The sequence below is a fragment of the Hyposmocoma kahamanoa genome, unplaced genomic scaffold, assembly GCF_003589595.1.
Source record: "Hyposmocoma kahamanoa isolate Upper Pololo Valley unplaced genomic scaffold, ASM358959v1 117, whole genome shotgun sequence".
NCBI classification, from domain to species: Eukaryota; Metazoa; Arthropoda; class Insecta; order Lepidoptera; family Cosmopterigidae; genus Hyposmocoma; species Hyposmocoma kahamanoa.
This window is the reverse complement of record NW_020653397.1, coordinates 2,420,888-2,441,882: the sequence shown is the minus strand read 5'-3', so window position 1 is coordinate 2,441,882 and position 20,995 is coordinate 2,420,888. Positions and strand designations below refer to the sequence as shown.

The following is a 20,995-nucleotide window of genomic DNA, read 5'->3' as shown; positions in this document are numbered from 1 at the left end:
TAACCTATGACGATGTTACGACTACCGGTTTCGAGCAAAGTCTTATATTTGAGAACTTGGACGCGCTCGAAGAGTTCGAGCTGCTTTATAAGGAGCACGTTCTTAGACTATTTCGTGGGAAAACACAGTCATAAATATGTAAAATCCAGTTCTGTTGTACCTCTGTACGATGCTTCTGTGCCGTTTGTTAATGCTGGAATGAACCAGGTAATGACCTTGTTTTTGTTGTGACTGAACTATTTTTACATTTATTTGTGGTTTTAATTTACTGTTTATTTTTATATGACTTTTATTGGCACCAAAATAATCATCACATCCTGATAGTACAACTGTATTTAAAAAAAAATGCTTCTGCTTTATTGTTGGATTTCAAAAAAGGAATTATTTTAAAAACCAAGCATTTCCTTACCTTACGGTGAGGTATTTGAATGAGAGTCTAGATTTTAGGAGATGAGGTGTTGTGTGCATCCGTGTCGATAAACCACTGGGCAATTTTCAAGTTTTGGGATAAATCTGATTTCAATTATGCTAGGGTTTCAGTTGAAAATTTAACAGATTCTCTGTAGTACTTAAAGAGAGATATCTACTTATAAAAATTACGTGCAAAGTTTAAAGATATTTTATTCTTAAATAATTTATATCTTGGTTTTTAGCCTGTTTTCAATATTTATATGATTGGGTAAAGTATGTCCTATCTTGTAACAAATTAGCACATTCATTAGTCAACAGCCTAAGATGTATTGTATGTTTTTGTTAAGAAAGTTATTTAATGTAAATGCTTAAAACATTTGATCTAGTAGAACAGTTTTTCCCATTTTTCCTCTGGTGATTCACCTTAATATTTTACAATTAGATACATCTTTAATAATTTTGCGTACTAAAATAATTTTAGTTATTGTTGTGTATTCGAAAGCCAGTCTGAAAAAAAACTGAGTGACAATGGTAGCATCCCAACCAAGGTCATTAAAAGAAAAATAAAATAATTGACCAGTAAAAGTATTCACTCGTGACTATGGAGTGTTTAACAGTTCCACAATATTGGGATAATCAGAAAAAGTCATACCATGGTTAAAAACTTATTTCCAATGGTAATAATTTAGTGAATAACACAAAATCCTTAAAATTTATAATCAGAATGGTTTGTAAGGAATATCTAACTAATCCGATGTGGAAATGAAAGTATTTGTTCAATTCCATATCACATATATTTGTTTCGGGCTATTTATAGTTTATCTTCAGCCAATGAGACCTGGGGCCTCACCATGAACTCATATTACAGTTCAGTATAGGTTTGTATCGACTAAAAAGCGGAATTGTTTATATACACTTCACCTCACCATGTAGCGCTGTCTCACAGCGATTCATTTTAGGTCCTACACTAAATCGCAATTAGAGTTCATGGTAAGGCCCCAAAAAAGAGCTCAAAACTTTGATATGCTTCAAAAAATAAATATGCAATTTTGATCAAAAAAAAAGTTTCATTTTCCAATAGGAATCTCAAAAATCTAAGAATGAGGAAGACGTAACGAGGAGTTAGATTTGGGACTTGTCAACTTATGTCTCAGGGTGGCAGCCACGGTGGCGGTTTCCCTCAGATCTTTGCAACTATTATGGATAGGTGTGTAGCTTGACACCAGGTGCACAATATGTTCGTCCTGTTATTTGCTATCAAAAATTAAATTAAATTGTCTGCATTAGTTCTGGTTTGAGTCTCAGGGTCCAGAACATAAAACCACTATTTTCCGTAAACATATCTAAAGATATAGTTATTTCTTATTCTATATGTTTATTCTACTTATTTTATATTTTATTCTATATATTTTATTCCAGACCTAGTTATTTCTGTATGTTTCAGTTCAAAGGTATATTTCTTGGTAAAGTGGATCCCCCATATCCTAGAGCTGTAAACTCTCAGAAATGTGTACGAGTGGGAGGCAAGCATAATGACCTGGATGTAGTTGGAACTGATGGACATCACCATACATTTTTTGAGATGCTTGGCAACTGGTCTTTTGGGGATTATTATAAGGTAACTTATTTTTTACTTTTTTGTATTGTTATTATGTATTTGTCCATGTGCAATAAAGAATATTTGTATTGTATTGTAAAAAAATATGAATTGGTTTATTTAACACATATATATGTGTATATACACCATGACAGTTATATTTTTCCTTACAACATATGAATATACAGAGTGGAAAAACCAATAAGACATAAAGTGGACTATGTTAATGTTTAAGATAGGGAATTTTACTTAAAAGCAACAATGTTTTATTTTTTTTAACATGCCAAATACGCTTAGGTACCTGAGCCAGGAATCAAAGCAACTAAAAATGCAAAAAATATACACTCACTATTTTATTGTACTAATTGATAAAATCAATCGTAAGAAAAAAGTCTCTCCAATAAACATTGGGTCTTTCGACACAAGGCGTTCATGGAATTTAATATATACTACTACAGGCCAACCGCGTAACTGAGTCGGTTCCTGAGGTAGCGGCGTGCTGCGGGAGCAGTGACAGTTTATGTAAGGGGGCGTTCCCATTATGTTGTAACGTTTTATTTATAGTTGGACGTCGTGTCTAGCCTGTTCCCACATCACGACTATCTGTCGTGACTGTGTCGTGGACATTTATTTTATCGATAAACGACTGTCGTGTCTGGTTGTTCCCACTAGATCGTGACGACAATTTATCGGTTCAATTCAACCGCCTTCACATTTGCACGGCGGAATCGTTTGAAGCTGCGATTATCTGTCGTCACATTTTGATCGTGACGATTTATTTATCGTTGGACGACTGTCGTTCTAGCTCTTCCCATTGTCACGAGAGTCTGTAATCGTAACGTCAAAAAAGTCGTAAACAAAAATTAATCGTGGTGTTCTGTATGAACAACTTCATTTAAATATACAAGTCACTTTAAAAAGCATGGCTATCTGTCGTCACGACATAATGGGAACGCGCCCTAAGAGTTACGTCGCGCTCCACACGGGATAATTTCAACAAGATTTTTCTGACGATATTCAATAATAATCATTATCATTTTATTCTATAATTCGAACACATAAAAGAACATTATAAGTAATAAGTAGGTCCATGTACTTAGAAATTAAAACCAGTTCTAAATTAAAAGTTGATTGAGTTGGATTCCATCATACACACTGTCTGCACAGGATTATGAAATCCTAAACTAGTACTTATTTTGCAGAACGAAGCCTGTCAAATGGCTTGGGATCTACTTCTCGGTCCATATAGGTTGAAACCTGAGGATCTAGTGGTAACCTACTTCCAAGGTGATGCGATCATGGGCCTAACAGAGGACACGGAGTGCAGGGACATTTGGAAGAAAATTGGGTAAGAAATATTTGCTTAATAACTGTAGTTAATACTTCTAACATTTAAGCAAAAACTTCATTTAAAACATCTCGATGCAAAACAATACACTCCAATAAAAATTATGAGGTCACCAACCATTTCTTTCTTAATGCTGGAAATGAGATATGCGTATCGCTCGCCTCAGCGAGCAGTTATGGTGAAATCACAAGCACATGCGACTTGTCAACTTATGTCCCAGGGTGACAGGCGCAGTGGGAGTGCCTCTCAGATCGTTGTGGTTTAAAGCTCTGAGTGGCACTGCAACTGTTATGGACAGGCGTGTAGCTTACCATCAGGCGCACGACTTGCTTGTTCCGGCACTTGATATTATTTTAAAAAAATGGGACTCCCAAGCACTGGCCCTGTACACTGACTAAAACCCATCAGTGAAACCCAGCTCGCCTACTACCGGGAGGTCTCGGCGGATAGCCCGCGCGGAGCGGGCCACAGCTTTTGGAGGATGATCAAGGTGTAAAAGTCACCAGCCATAAGCTAATAACTCGTCAAGAACAATTTAACGTGCCCAAACTGTGCTGGTAGTTAGAAGTTGTTGACACCCGCCTCTTCAATCCCTTCGAAGCCTTGGACGTTGCAATACATCCGAAACGTCGTTTCGGCGGTTTAGGACCACAATGTGAAATGACAATATCTTCATATACGCACTTCCACAAAAGAACACTTCTTGAAATGGCTACTTTTTGCATTGACCACTTTTACAATTCATTGTTTCGGCTTCGGATTAGGGACATTACCACAAGTTTGACGATGGACCTATAAGTATATACATTAGATATTGTTTATTATCGCCCTGGAGTGTAACGTCTCTCCGTCCATCGCAAATGGATATATGTTTTATTCATGAATAAATCCCGAACTTAACGGAAATAAAGTGTGAAAATCGTGAAAGTTTAAATTAAAGTAAAAAAAGGTTATTTTTCCGGATTTAAATCGCGTATATTTGTTTTTTCAAACAAACCGACGTTTCGGGCCCTTTACAGGTCCCATGGTCACGGTTGACTGAGGTGGTACAGTCTTCAACCAGTTATGTCTAATATTAATGCAAACACCCATTGACTTACAAATAAATGGACGACGGGTCTAATACAAAAACCACGAAAAAATGTCCCAAGTCAACCTATTCGAAATTTAAATTGTAATGTCATCGCAGTATCGCGCTGTCAGTAGAACAAATGAAGACTAAAGCGGAGTATCGCGCTCTGTATACGATTTTAGCGCCTTACAAGTGCGGACACTTTTTAGCGCGGACCCGACGTCCATATAATTGTAAGTCAATGAAACCACCCTATTTTTTCACTATAGTTACATACTATAACTACATACTATAACTATAGTGAAATTCAATAATATTAATATTATAATTTTAAATTGAAAATTGCTTGCAGAGTCCCTGAAAGTCGTTTACGAGCGTTGACAGCAACGGACAACTTCTGGGAGATGGGCGCGAGTGGCCCATGTGGGCCCTGCACAGAGATACACTATATCAATAAGGATGGATCCCTAACTGAGATCTGGAACCTTGTCTTCATACAGTTTAATAGGTAAGTCGATAGTGACTGCACGCAGTTATCGCCTAGCTCAGGAGCTCAGTGTATTTGTTGATGTCGAAATTGAAGCACAGATGTCACTTGTAGCTTGTAACTTGTCAGAACATTTACCGATTTCAAATGCTGACTTTACTTTTTATTACGGATTATTATCATCACTATATAAATCCTCCATTTTAATTTTTCAACAAACTCACGTTTAAGAAAAATATAGGAAATTAAACTATTTTTTGGGATTTAAATTGCTTGTTTGTTTTTTCAAACAGTTTCAAGTTTCACCTTAAGTAATGGTTACGTTTTACCGTTACTGAAAAAATCAACACAAGAAAATCAAATATTCTCTTAAGAATGTTAATTTCTGTTTTTGGATCTTGGACTATCATTCACATCGACTGCAACCGATGTTTGAAGTCTCGACTGCACGCATTAACTGCACACATGCAGTCCATTTGTTATCAGCTTGAATTGCTTTTATTAATGTAATAAACCCACAGTGCAAGCCATTGGGCCACCAAGGTCATCAAATATAAACGAAAATAAGACCTTGACATACATTTTATCATACTTGACCGATTACAAATTAATAACTTGTGACATTCTTATTATTGGAGTCAATTTAACTTTTAAAACTAGACATTTCCATGCTATTTAATTTATGCCAAACTCTTTTGTACTGGCACTGTTTTATATTGTGGCCACGTTGTGGCAACAGACAATGGTTCAGTGGATCGAAGGATTTTTCTTTGTGTTTGTGTGATCTTTTTTTATCAATTCTTTTCACAAAAATAGAAGAATATCACTGTAATAAAAACATCACGATGTTCAATAAAAACAAATAAAATGAAAAATATTATTATTAAATAGTAAAACTACAATTCCCTAGAGACGTGAATGGCAAAGTACACGCGCTGCGACGCAATCACGTGGACACGGGCATGGGGCTCGAGCGAATGGCGGCTTTACTTCAAGGCGTTCCGTCTAACTACGATACAGATCTCTTCCAACCTATTATTAAAGCCATTGAAAAGGTGAGATAGAGATATTGTTCGATACTCTTCTTACTTAATAAAATAAACTTGTCGTCAGAGTTCATCCAGGGTAGTACTGCCACCTTACTTATTTATACCGCCAAGCGGTAATGTGGGCATTACTGCGTTCCGGTTTTGAAGGGTGTTGGTGAAATTACAGGCAATTTGTCAACTTATGGCTCAAGGTGACGGGCGCAGGGGCAGTGCTCTTCAGATCCTTGCGATTTTAAGCTCTGAGTGGCACTGCAACTGCTATGGACCGGCGTGTCGCTTAACATCAGGCGCACGATTTGTTCAATTTCATCAAAAACTTCGGTACTTTTTTTTTATGGTACTAATGATGGGACGAACAAGTCGTGCGCCTGATATTAAGCGACACACCGGAGCTTTAATTGTCAAAGATCTGAGAGGCAGTAATACGCCCGTAACCCGGAGATATAACGTCGCCTTACTTTCTCAAACTCTCATCTTAAAGCACAAAGTTACCGATATACAGTAAATGGATTGTGTATACAAACTTTGTAGGTTGATTTCACATCACATTCCCTTCATATTCACACACTAACTTAAAGTAATGTAATCAAAGTAACACCCTTGTTAAGAAATTTAAAATAAATAGAAAGTTTTGTCATCTCCTGAACAATCACTCTTTATAAGATACGAGTTTGAGAAAGTAAGGCATCGAAAGTTGAAAAGTCCGTTGTGCCTGTTATTTCACCAGCACCCTAGGGTGAGGCCAGACGAGCGAGCGAGTGAGACTTGCGCAGTTTGCGCTCCACCGAAATTCGGTTGGAGCGCCAAACGACCGTATTTAATTCAGTTGCTTTTAAGCGTTTATACGAGGTGTTTGTGTCGTAATAGTGTAATGGATCCATTAAAAATAGTAAGCATTTATGAAGCATTACAAGACGATGTTCGAAAAGGAAAAAGAAGCTGGGGTACATCCACTCAATATGAAACGATTAAAGTGCGGGCAGTTTCAAATATTATATACAAGTTTATGTGAACATCCAGATCAGTTTGTTAAGTACTACCACATGCCAGTAAATGTCCCCCCCCCCCCCACCAGCCCGACGCACGATGCGACCGAAAGTTAGTCGTCACTACGCCCGTGAGTCGGCAGATAACTTATTTCGCGTCGTCGTGTGAAACAAACCGTACTTTTATATGAAACAATGCAGTGCAAACTGCGCAACTGAAAAAACGCAACTCACAACTCACAAAATTACACTCGTCTGGCCTCACACTTACCCTTCAAAACCGGAACGCAGTAATTCTCACATTACCGTTTCGCGGCAGAAATAGGTAAGGTGGCAGGAGCTCTACTGCAACGTAGCCAAAGACACTCATCAGCCTTAACTCCCTGTTACACAGAACAGTAAAGGTGTGAACAAATACAGCGGCCGGTACGGCGCGGACGCCGCCCTCAATGAAGCCTACCGAAGACTAGCGGACCATTCGCGAATGATCAGCGTTTGTTTAGCTGACGGCGTATTTCCGGCTACAAGGTAAATATTTCTTAGTTGTATTGCGCTGGCGGTAAGGTGTAATACTGTGCTGGCCCGCAGGTTTGCACGGTGGTCAAATGAGGTTAAAATCACCCTTTTCAAAACATATTGCTGGACCCTATACACGTGCAACCTGTGGAACAATTACACTAAAAAAGCATATAGTGTCTTGCGTGTCCAATTCAAGCGAGATGCATCACATGAAAATAAGTTAAGCATTTGATTTTAATTATTAATTATACACTCAGAGATGAGTTATTGGTAGCAGTAAGCTTACAAAAAATATTAAGTGCAAAAGTAAGTTTATACAGCTATTTTTTCTTGTTAATTTTGATTTCGCTATTTCCTCGCCTTCAAATGTTCTGACTACCGTCTTCTTTTTTAAAAGTCGTTTATTTTGGAGACCACTATATCATCAAAAACTATTTACATAAATTCTTCTTCAAAAATGTCACAAATATCGAAAGTAGAAATTTCGGAATTTCATGAGTGTCGATGATCCGGCTAGTGTAGGATCAAAGATGTTCGGTGTTCTTGATCTGTGGACTGCATTCGTTCTGGTTCTCTGCTCAGGATCGGAAATGAAACGCTTGTTCAAAGGACTTGCCACTGACTGCGTTTATTGATCGACATGTTCCTACTTAAATACTAATTGTAGCCTCCCAACTAGTACAGGTGTCGGCAAGTAGGTGTCCGTAACAATGAGAACTGCCCAAATAATATGAGGTTTTCCAATAACAGTTTTGTATTTCAATAAAACACAGAATAATTCAGATATCACATATACATGTTACATTTAAGAATAGAATTCGATCTCGTTCATATGACCACCGCGAGCACGTTAGCGAGAGAAGAACAATATTACATATTATTGCTCTTCTTCCAAAATTTTTGCCTAAAGCATTTAAATTTTTCTTACTGTACACTTTATAAACTATCTCACTATTTCCAGCCTAAATCTGAAGCAAATACTTAGAAAAACCTTCAAAATATCTTCGGACGTATTCCATAACCCAAAATTACTGCCAATACTATATGACGAAGTCGCTGCTACGTTGGGCGCAACATATCCAGAACTAATAGAGAAAGAAAAAGACGCCAAAACCATTTTGGAACATGAATCGGAGGCCTATGCAAAGATGAGATCAAATCTTGTGAAGAAATGGAAGGATCTGGCCAAGCAGTATCCGGAAGTTGAAGCTCTAAGTGACATCGAGACGGCTGGGTTTGCTTTAGGGTATAAAGAGTTTAAAGAGGTATGTTACCGTTATTTTTTTTATTAAGTTTATTTTTAATGATTGCCGATAACATTGAAATGTACGCCAGTAATAATTGCATTGGAAATGAAACTATTTTTTCGGGTTTTAAAGAGTAAAACCATTCGGGTTTTACAGTAAGGTGCTGGTGAATTTTTTTTTGTACTATCAAGTAAGTGACGGGACGAACATGTCCTGCGCCTGATGTTATCATCAGGCGCAGGACACTAACTGTCATGGACAAGCGTGTAGGTTATCCTACACGCTTGTCCATGACAGTTGCAGTGCCACTCAGAGCCTTAAACTAATCTAAGGACAAGAATAAGAAAAAAAACTATCACAACTTTTCGATTTACATATACAAAATATTAAAGCAAACATCGGAAAACAAAATGGGTATATCAAGATCTTCGATGATGATTATGAATAATTTCGTTTATGGTATGATGGAGAAGATTGCCAATGAAGCGGGGAGGTTGGCCGCCTTCTCCAAGAAACACATGCTGACCAGCCGAGAAATACAAACAGCAATAAAATTACTCATACCTGGAAAATTAGCCAAACACGCGAACATAGAGGCTTTGAAAGCTATTACTATGTACCATAACAGCAGAGACAAACAATAAGTACTAATTGATTATCACTGGGTATCCCCAGTCAACCCGTGACCATGGAGCGTGCAACCGTTCCGAAATATCGGGAAAATAAAAAGAAGTTATACCGTGGTAAGAAACCTGTTACTAGTGATAATCATTTAGTGAATAACCACGAAAGTCTTAAAATCTATATAATAAGTACTAATGTAAAAAAAAATTGTAAATAAAAAGGTTGATTACCATAATATTATTATATTGTTATATTATAGCTTTATCAACTGAAATAAATATGTCACGAGGAGGTTTATCACACATTGCATGTGATATACTGCCACTGTTCGTTGTTAATTTGTCAATTAACATTGATAATAAAAAAATATAAAATGTACTCAACAGTCCCTATTAATTTGTCAACCAGTTTACATAAAATCCCATGCTAACTCGTCGCTTTATTTACAGACAATGGCGAAACAAAACTCTAACATACTTCCAGGAGATTTAGTCTTCAAGCTATATGACACTCACGGCTTCCAAGAAGATGTCATACAACGAATAGCAACATTGAATCAATTAGAAATAGATAGACAAGGCTTCTGGAAACTTCTAGCTGATCATAAAGCAAGGCATAAAACTGCATTAAGGGAACAAAGCTCAGATAAAGGATTATTGTTTGATAAATGCATACAACGACTTATAGAGAACCGTTACAAATCTACAAATGATAAACCAAAGTATGATTATGTTTTCAAAAATAATAAAATTGAGTTTAAGCTATTGGAAACACAGATAGTTGCAATTCTTAATTCTGATCTAGAGTGGTTGGATTTTCTACAACCAAATGAAACAAGAACTTATTTCATAGTGACAAAAGACACAAATTTCTACTGCGAAGAAGGGGGACAGGTCGCCGATACGGGTACAATGGAGATCAATAAAGATGTTACTTTTAACATTGAATCTGCGTTCAAAATTAGGGATTTCGTGTTCCACAAGGGTAAATTTAGTGTTGTACCATTCTGTGAAACAGCTGTAAACAATAAAAACAATGTTGTGTTAGCTATTAATGAAGAAAGAAGACTGAATATTATGAGGAATCATACTGCAGTTCATTTGATGAACGCTGCCATTAGAAAAACTCTGCCACATAGTGTAGTGTGTCAAATAGGTTCAAGTGTAACAGACAAAGGACTGTATTTAAATTTGTCAGTTTACGGTGAGAAGTTGTCCCAGAAAGTTATTTTGGATGCTCAAAAATTAGTTAGGTAAGTGAAGTTTGGCAAAATTTTTCATTCATTTAAAAAAAAGATATTTCATTGAGCCTCTGGTGTCGGAATAGTTGAGATATTATTGACCATACTGAATGTTAAAGAGAATCTTACATACAAAATTTGCTCCCAATACAGATACTTGCATCTAGATATCTTTATAATAATCAGAGACTGAAATAGACAGAACATATGATTATTAATCAAAACTATTTAGCAGTACATACTAATAATATCCAAGAACTTAAGTACTTTATTCATAAATTATATGTATGAAAAGGTACTTATATAATTGGATAATAACTGGTTAGGAAAATATGACTTCTACATTTTAATTTAACCCAATAACTTACTTACCTATTTAAATTCCAATTACATGATGAACATTGACAAAAATGTTTTTGTCACCATAATTGATTGCCTAGCAACTTTTTGTTACTGCACAAAATTTGGTAAGAGTATAGGTAGCCGACCCTATTGGCATAGGGTTGGTAACAGATGGTGTATCTATATAGTCTACCTTCTTTGAAGATGGAGCAAAATGACAGTTCATTGCATAAAAATGATGCCCACTTACAAGCAGCTACGGATTGTAGTCAATAAGTATTCTATCGACTATTGACTGGATGTTGTTGATTATTCGTCTCACTGGTCACACAGGTTCATTTTAATTGTCAATTTTTGTTAGTTCATGCATACATACATTACATTTAGAACTATTTCTATTAAAAATACAAAGAGGAAACATGTTTTAAGGTTTTCAATTTTAATTCAATATACTAGAATATAATCAAATCCGCCTGTTTTTGTTAAAATGTATATAAATTAATATAGATTTTGAAATTAGCAGGCCAACTATTAAAATAAAAATAAAGAAGGCAATAACGCAATTAGTCATGATTGGAACGACCCAACATTCACAAATTCAGACATTATGGCAATTGTTACACAATTTATCGTTAAAATGTCGACACAACACCAACTACAACGCTAAAATTTTATGAAAACTGGCAACCCTGCAAATGACATTTTACTCCGTCTCCAAAAAAGACAGAGTATAATCAACGGAAATGGTTTCACAGTTACACTTCATTTCCAGGCAATCAATTGAGTCACACTCTCCTGTGGAGACTAGAGTAATAGACTGTGTGCAGTTATCCAACGAGCCAGATGTGCTTCTGATTCCTGGGGAGATATACCCTGAGACTGGGCTCCGGTTGATCACAGTTGATCTGCCGCTTGTGTCAAAGTAAGTATGTTTTATGATTAGAGGCAGCCTATAGACTTTCTTTGCCTTATCTCGTCGTGCTTAGTGTTAATGGCCCCTATGGCATCGTCATCATCAACCCATTTATACGTCTCACATCTGGGCACGGGTCTCCTCTCAGCGAGGGTTTAGACCATGGTCTGCCACACTGGTCCTATGCGGGTTGCGGACTTACAGGCTCTCCGAGGGTTGTGAACCTTCTTCGACGGGCAGGTATTATCACGACGTTCTCCTTCACTGAAAAGTTCATGATAATTTGTGAATTTTGAGAAATTCTGACTGCGAGGCCAGATTCGAACCCACGGCTTCTGCGTGAGAGGCCGTAGGTCAAAATAATAATGTGCCAGATACCAGCACTAATTACTGGTCTTAAAGTATAAAATTCCCTGTTCTATGAGTACCAGAGCAACAGAATTCACTCCGCTGCAATTTCCATATTACACGAATCTCAGTCAATTTAGGTAAGTTCATTTCTCAAATAGGTCTTACCGAGAATCGAGCTGCTGCCCTCTCCCATCCGCTCAAGACGTCCTTGCATCACGAATATGCTCGTTCGTCCCAGCTGTAATACAAATTTCTTTTTTAACTCTTTTTTGAGCAGCGAAGTTGTAGAACAGACTCCCTTCTCACATCCAAGCTAGGCCGTCGATCGCTTCCTTCAAAAAAAGGTTGATAGCGCACTTTCTTGCTGAACTGTCTATGCAATCATCTTATATTTGTGTTTTATATATGTATATAAATAATATAAACACTTATTATTACATATATATATGTATATAATCGTAATAAGTTTGTTTGTGTGCATAGTGTTGCCCGCTTATGACCTTTGTTCTCACTGCCTTTGGTTGGCTGCAACAGATCTCTACTAGAGATAAGTCCACCTTTGCTTACGTTTTCTATAATTAATTTTTCTGATGTTTTTTTTATGCAATAAAAAATAAAGAGTCGAACTTGGGTCCTCCTCGTCCAGCGCCCACAGTGAATGTCTACCTTTTTATATATGACTATGAGTCATTGATAAAAAGTGTTTGAGACAAGCCACAGCACAACATGTAAAAGTGATGGTAATATATGGAACAACGCAGTACAAAAGTCTGTCTTTTCAGAGAGCTATGTTGCGGCACTCACGTACCAAGTACAGGTGTGATCGGCGAGTTCTGTGTAACGCTAGTCAAAGGCGCGCGTGGCCACACGCCCACCATACATGCGCTTACTGGAGATAGAGCCACAGAGGTGAGATAAGAAAAACATAATCATAAGTTATAATGTGTATGATCTACTATGGCAAAGGCTGGAAAACGAAACTGATATAGCCACAGAACAATAAATACAGTAGAAGTGGTTAGTTAGCGTCTGATGCGTGCCAACTATAGGGCTCGAAAAACTTGTCTGAGCCCAGTCCGCCATTTTCACTTTGTATGGTTATGTCATTCTTTCGTACACATTCTCTATAATCCTAGAAAAATGCCTTATTGTGCTGTTTTGGTGTGCAAAAATGGCTGCCATGCCAAAAATATTACCTGTGGACGTATTTTATATCATCCGAATGTCTTATTTTAACAAATTTTCAGTTTTCTGTTTATCGAAATAATTTTTTGTTACAAGAAACGAAAGTAAAGCTTATGCCCCTGCAATGTGGTCGCTTCTTGTCTGGAGAACTAAATGAATAACGTCAATTCGTCGTGGTTCAGCAATTGACCGCTAGATGGTAGCACATTGATTGAAATTTCAATATAATATCAAAACGTCGTAACTTGTAACAATAAATATTGATGGTATTGAACTTTCAACCATATGCCAACAGGGTAAAGTTTCAATTATATTAACAATTCAGAATTTATTATTTCTTTTTAAATTTGAAACTACGTCAAATCAATATCAAGATTTTGTAGTGTTTCAAATTAAGTGTGTGTGAGTTTTGATAGTAATCGAGACTTAAGTCACTTCCATTGTATTTTTATCTTCCGTGGATGTAGCGGATAAGATTGTATCCGTGTTTAGTTATTGGCACTCGAAACAAACGAAATATGTGAGTGCAGATTCGCTCTCGGATGAATATAAGTTGGAGTGCGGGGTAAGGCAGGGGGATTTTTAATTTCTACATAAAACGGTTGATTGTCGAACTCTGTAGTATCTAGGCTGTAATAATGATGGAATATGCGTAAATAATCCAAGTCATGCGGATGATATGGTGCTGCTGAGCCCATCGATCAATGCGACGTTAAAACTGCTCCACATACAATATCAAGTTGTTTAAGTCAGGCACGTAGTCCTATCCAGACGATCTAATCAATCATTATTATTTAAAAAGTGCATTATGACATATTGTTGATTTTGAATAAAAGTTATATAGAGGTAGATATATTTAGATAGATATATCTTTTATATTCCAGTATTTGTGTTAATGCCTTTGTGTTTTGTTCACTTCAAATTTCATATATCATGTCGTTTGTGTGCTGTTTTTTTTATTTTTGTTCTTGCCAAATACAGTAGATCGAGCTCACTGAACATATGACTGATCATATACAAAAATTCATGATATATTTAAGGCGCTATCTATTGGTGCAGTATTGGACTACGTAGTTGCGAGCTGTCGTTTAATCTTCCAAAGAATAGTTTACCAATACAGTCAAGCATCGAGTATGGAAAAAAATAAAGGAAAGGAGCTGCCCTAACTACAGTATGAACGTGCATATCTAAACAATAATTGAACGCTACAAATGGCAGATTTTTTTTAGTGTTGTACCATAATCTATCAATAAGTCATTATCGACATGCAAATGTATGATTTGAAAGTTAAAACTGTTTTTTTTTATTTCTTTAGTTTTATCATGTAATCTAGTTACATTCAAAGTTCTGTTAAAATTTGTCTCTTCAAAATGAAACGAATAAATGAAGATTGTCTTTGATTCAATGTTTGTATTCGGCAGACCTATGATTTCCTACCAATCTTTTTTCTTTTTTCATTTGTAGGTAAACTTGAAATAGTAAAAATAATAATAATAAAAACCTCGTAGTGAAATAACTGCCTCCGTGGCCGAACGGTTACCATGCCCGACTGCCACGCAGAGGTCCCAGATTCGATTCCCAGGCCGGAAGATATATTTGTATGGCCTACATTTATTTATCTCGTGAGTTTGGGTGTAATTTGTGGTTGTCTATGTGTGTCCATGGCACTCGCGACACAGGGTTTCCCTAGTGCTATGTCGAGTGTGTGCGTTATAAAAAAAAACGAATAGAACATAATAATATAACAATATTGTCGGAACAACAACAGTACGTGGAAGGAACAGGCTCAGTAATAATCCTTGTGGCTGTATACCACGCGGTACAAAAATTGTTTTAACAACAGAACATCGATAATATGTACGCTTACAAGAACAATACTATCACAAAACAATCATTAACAACAATCATCAAAATATACAAAGAAGTAGGCAATCTGTAGTAATCAAAGCAAAATTGGGCAAGATTTAGGAATAAACTACTTAAATGAGTCTAATTACATGAGATATTTGGGCTATTGTGTGATTTATAGACAGAAAAATAACCATGCATGTGCAATGTTACATTCGGTTGATTTTCGCCTTTGCTATTGCCACATCCCTTAATCCTGCAGAGATGCATTTTTATTAATACCTAATTGTTCTCACTGTCAACATTTATGTCCATTTTATTACTATCCCTGTAAATAATTCAATAAAACACTGGGAAAAACATTTGTTTTGACATTTGATATACTTCCCTTTGACAACCATATTATGTACCTCATGTACTGCGAAATGAACACAGTTCGCATTTAAGATGACGTTACGTATTTTCGATTCCCGTGTTTGGCACAGACCAATGTAATCTGACACAGCAGTTAAACAAAGACAATAACATTTTTATGTTTTCAGTGTCGAAATGCATCATATATTTACATATAATATCTGATTTATGTATGTCAACATAACATGCCCTTTGATTTCCATAGTCTAAGATATAACTAGAATTAGAGACGAAATGTCATTTAATATGTTTGAAAACTATTCTGCCATATCATTACTGTGGCAACAGCGCTCCGATTGGTTAGCCCGAGTTCGAAACAATTGACGGGTGTCGTCTATTGTTTCTCTTCAAATCGACCAGTTAACTTGAGTTTTACATATGTAATTACCGATGAAATTTGATTTCGTTTGTTTTGTAGATTAGATGTTTTGCTGTTTTTCCCCACACTACCGAATGGAACAGCACGCCATTGTTAGAGATATTATCTTTATTACAATAAATACAGAATAGTTTTGGAATGTACGGAGACGTACACGCTGATCAGTTTTTGGCGCTGTACTTTTTCAGCTTTCTAATTTTTGATTTCAGTGCAAACGACAATTGATATTGATAAGTGATGTATCACTGGTTACCAGGAATGTATGGTCCTTATTTCGTCTCCACTTCTGGTTATGTACTCGATGCAGTCAAGTAACTTTTGATAATTCATCTACAGTCATATCTATTTCCAGGCCCGCGAACTCTTTTGCAGAGCACAACAACTGGAACATGTAATAGAGCTGATCGAGCCGGAACCCAAGAAGCGGGAGATAGCAAGTATCCGGAGCCAGCTGGCGGAAGTGTGCGGCACCGGCGGCGCACCCTACGCCGATTACGCTCAGTGCCTTGCCCTCTTGGACAGTTTGCAGAAGAGAGCGGTTAATAAGAATGAAATGGCGCTACAGTGAGTAGTTTAAAAGCTTCCAGAGTCGGGATTTAGGGCGTACTCTGTGATAATGAGGTCTTTATCACACTTACCTGTACAACTTCGTAGAGATGTTGCATCGTATAGCGCCTCGAGTGCTCTGAAGAATTCGTACATGAAACCAAATAATATTGTAAGTCAAAATTGTGGAATTGAGAAAACACAATTTGAAAATTAATAAATAATAAATATTAGACAATATCACATACATCGCTCTGATCCCAAAAGTAAGTAGCTAAAGCAGTTGTGTTATGGAAATCAGAAACATTGGCAGCGGTAAACAAGACAAATTGTATGGTTATTGAATGTCACTATGTTCGATCATCATGATATTCATTTATTTTTACGAAATAGATTTGGGTTTGGATTCTGGTGATTTTGGATTCCGGCAGATTGAAGAAATAGATTTCTCACAGATGGCGCTACGGTAAAAAAGCGTTAAAAACCAAAAACAAAAATCTGCAACAACATTGACTTACAAATAAATGGACGACGGGTCTAATACAAAAACCACGAAAAAAATGTCACAAATGAAGATTAAAGCGGAGTTTGGCGCTCTGTATACGATTTTAGCGCCTTACAAGACTTTTTAGCGCGGACCCGACGTCCATATAATTGTAAGTCAATGTGCAACAAGCACATAGAAAAACGCGTAAGGTCCGCTAGTTCGTTCCGTGGCTTAGTTGGCATAGCGTCTGGCACGGTTTGCTGGAAAACGGTGGTTTTTTTCTAAGTGTTCGATTTTTGTATTAATAATTATAACAAACTAGTGGAGTAATTGCACAAAAATTTAATATCAATTCAACAAATATTTAAATTTGTAAATAGTTAAGTTAAAGAAAAAACTAATTAACCGGAATGTCAATTCGCGATTGCAGGCTTCGCAGACTCTGCCTACTAGGCCATTAAGCCGTATCATTACTACTAAATCATTTATAAACATACACTATAATAATTTAACATTATTTTAACAACGTTAAACAAGTACAAAAGTGTACACAGTACAGTATACTATAGACAGTTTCTAACAACTGTCTATTTCTGCATTTGTAGCAACGTATAGCTTACAAACTTGTAATAAAGATATACTGGGTATATTTACGTAAATTTCGAGGAAGTTTCATATATAGTGGATAATATCTTTGTTTTATATCACAGAATTATTGTATTGTGTTTTGTTCTATATTTTTTATGCGTAACTAGCAATCACTTTACTGCTGAAGTGTATTTAGGATAATAGTTTTGTAAGTAAAATATGTTCGATTTTTGTATTAATAATTATAACAAACTAGTGGAGTCATATCACAGAACTAATTGAATATCGTGGTGAACAAACATCGTGACATTCGATAAACTTAAAAATTATACTTATTAAAGCCACATCTTTAGTCAGCTGCTAGTAGCTGTAAAAATACCTGGCTGAGTGATGAAATACATTTCACACAGATGGCGCTACGACAAAAAGTCGTTATAAACCAAAATCAAAGGTCGGCAACAGGCATATAGACCAATTCATAATAAGGTCCGCTCTAGTTCGTTCCGTAGCTTAGTAGACATAGCGCCTGACACGGTTTTCTGGAAGACGTTGGTTCGAATCCAGCCGGATCTAAGGATTTTTTTCTAAGATCTTTGTATTAATCATTGACTTACAATTATATGGACGTCGGGTTCGCGCTAAAAAGTGTCCGAACTTATAGGGCGTTAAAATCGTATAAAGAGCGTCATTCACGCTTTAGTCTTCGTTTGTTCGATTGACAGCGAAGCAAGCAAAATTAGACTGTACTGCGTTGACATTACAATTTAAATTCAACGTTTTAGCTTTTTCATATTCCTTTACATGTCACTACTACACATTTAAATAGGTTGACTTGGGACATTTTTTTCGTGGTTTTTGTATTAGACCCGTCGTCTATTTATTTGTAAGTCAATGGTATTAATAAGAAATTTTTTTCAGGGCAATAGCAGAACAAGAGATTCGTGAAGCGTCAGCGGAAGCAGCCCGAAGCGGCCGCAGATTCATAGTGCACTTCCTGCGTTGCTCATATCTGATGCAGAGTGAAAGTGTGACCAAAATCTTGGCGGGGTGTCCCATTTCCGGACCGGCACTGGTGATTGGCTGTGCAGGTGGGGTCATTGTAGCCTCCTGCAGGGTACCACAGGTGAGTCAGGGAAAGATATTATATAATTATAAGTATTATTTAACTATAGTCTACCTTTTTGAACATGGAGTAAAGTGACAGTTCATGTCTCAAAAGTGTTGCCCGCTTGAAGCAGCTAGTGATTGCAGTCGTTCAATATTCTATCGACCGTTGACTGGAAGTTGATTACGCTTATGCTTATGCTTATTAATTACCGAATTTGTTTCATTTAAACCGTCATCGGTCCATAATTCGTACAACTGGTCGTCACAGGTTCATATTATGTATATACAGGGTCTAAATTTGAGACGGGGCAGCAAGGCCAACTACCTTAATCGTTGTAGTTACAGGAAAACGGTTCTAGAAGACTATCCATGAATTTTGAAGATATTTTGATTGGCATTCACAGATTTTGAAAAAATGGTACAGTCAGCAAGATAAAAGGCTATTTTCACAATTTTTTTTTATGCCATTCGATCCTGTCTCTGGCAAAGATCTATAGTCTCTATGGGACCAACTTAATTTTATTAGTTTATAATTTAATAAATTTTTTTTTCATTTAAAATATTACAATTTTTGTTCGAAAATCGCCTCCAGTGCAACCTAACAAGATTCGTCAATGTGCAGCTTAATGTGCTGGCGTGTGTACATGTAATGGCACACATTAGTAATCGTGCTTGTCTATTGCATTGGGTTGATAACCTGCAACAGTAGATCAAGTTTTGAAAATAATCAAAGGATCCCATTGACTTACAATTATATGGACGTCGGGTCCGCGCTAAAAAGTGTCCGCACTTGTAAGGCGCTAAAATCGTATACAGAACGCGACACTCCGCTTTAGTCTTCATTTGTTCTACGGACAGCGCGATACTGCGATGACATAACAATTTAAATTTGGAATAGGTTGACTTGGGACATTGTTTTCGTGGTTTTTGTATTAGACCCGTCGTCCATTTATTTGTAAGTAGCGCGGACCCGACGTCCATATAATTGTAAGTCAATGGGTCCTTTATACACATTGTGGGGAATTAACCGTGTCCAAGTGATAAATTGATGTCATCGAGTATATAACTAGAAATAGAGACTACGAGAAATGTCATTTAATTTGTTTGAAAACTATTCTGCCATATCATTACTATGACAACTGCGCTCCGATTGCCCAGCCCGAGTTCGAAACAATTGGCGGGTGTCGTCAATTGTTTTACTTCAAATCGACCAGTTAACTTGAGCTTTGCCATACTGGACGAAAACTGAAAAAAAAATTTAATATTTAATTACCGATGAAATTTGATTCCGTTTGTTTTATAAATAGATGTTTTGCTGTTTTTCCCCCACACCATCGAATGGAGCAGCACGCTATTGTTAGAGATATTTTCTTTATTACAATAAATACAGAATATTTTTGGAATATACGGAGACGTACACACAAGTCAGTTGTTGGCGCTGTACTATTTCAGCTATCTAATATGTAATTTCAGTGCAAACGAGAGTTGATATTTATAAGTGATGTATCACTGATGAGTTACCAGGAACATACGGCCCTTATTGCGTCTCTACTTCTGGTTATATACTCGATGATTGTGTATTCTAGGATATGGTAAGCTCGACGTTCGACGCCCCGCGGTGGCTGAGCTGCGTGCTGCCAGTGTTTCAAGCTCAGTTGCTGCCGCCAGTCGACGGACTGTCGCCGTCCACGCAAGCCGAAATGGCCGCCACTAAGGTATATTTCTTTTTTTTGTAATATCAAGTGACGGGACGAACAAGTCGTGCGCCTTCCCTTTGTTTTGTTTTTGTTTGTTCGGTCCGTCACCAATGATAAAAAATGTTGACTACTTTGCATAGACATGTGAAAGTCACTTTAGCAAGAAGAATATAAGTATATAATAAATAATCATTATAACTTTTTTTATTAAAAAAACCGACTTCAATAGTTTGCTTATTGATTTTTTGTGTTGGAATTAAATTTATTTGCCAAGTTTTATTGAAATGGTTAACGGAAAATGCGCGAAAGCGGATTCGTCCCTTAGTTTGCCAACCCTAGAGGTTTTTTCTCTAAATTTAAACGGGGCTAGACATCTTTAAAAAAAAAACAAGCATCCTAATAAAAAAACAAGGTTCACAAATCGGAGGTATGTATGCATGGTCACTAGCACAGCGTACTTGCAACAAAACCTTTTAAAACGGGGATTCTATTCTCAAACCAGGGCGTTTTTTTTACGAAAGGGTCCGAGGAGAGATGGGTAGATAATTTGTGCATTCG

General features: G+C 36.8%; 1 protein-coding gene across 1 annotated transcript; it reads left to right on the top strand.

Moving 5' to 3' along the window:
* The first annotated feature begins 1 nt into the window (after position 1).
* On the top strand, positions 2-20,493 carry LOC113239947 (alanine--tRNA ligase, mitochondrial). The gene is made up of 13 exons (XM_026477117.1): positions 2-207; positions 1,856-2,029; positions 3,211-3,356; positions 4,781-4,936; positions 5,826-5,970; positions 7,345-7,478; positions 8,431-8,734; positions 9,790-10,592; positions 11,695-11,844; positions 12,969-13,095; positions 16,365-16,576; positions 18,552-18,756; positions 20,327-20,493. Exons 1-13 carry the CDS (start codon positions 7-9, stop codon positions 20,474-20,476), a joined length of 2,907 nt encoding a protein of 968 aa, XP_026332902.1. The 5' UTR covers positions 2-6; the 3' UTR covers positions 20,477-20,493.
* Positions 20,494-20,995: the final 502 nt, after the last annotated feature.

Coding starts and splice junctions, on each gene's coding strand:
- LOC113239947 (XM_026477117.1), top strand. CDS start 7: ATGACGATGTTACGACTACCGGTTTCGAGCAAAGTCTTATATTTGAGA. Junction 5,971..7,344: donor TTATTAAAGCCATTGAAAAG/GTGAGATAGAGA, acceptor CCTGTTACACAG/AACAGTAAAGGTGTGAACAA. Junction 7,479..8,430: donor GGCGTATTTCCGGCTACAAG/GTAAATATTTCT, acceptor CACTATTTCCAG/CCTAAATCTGAAGCAAATAC.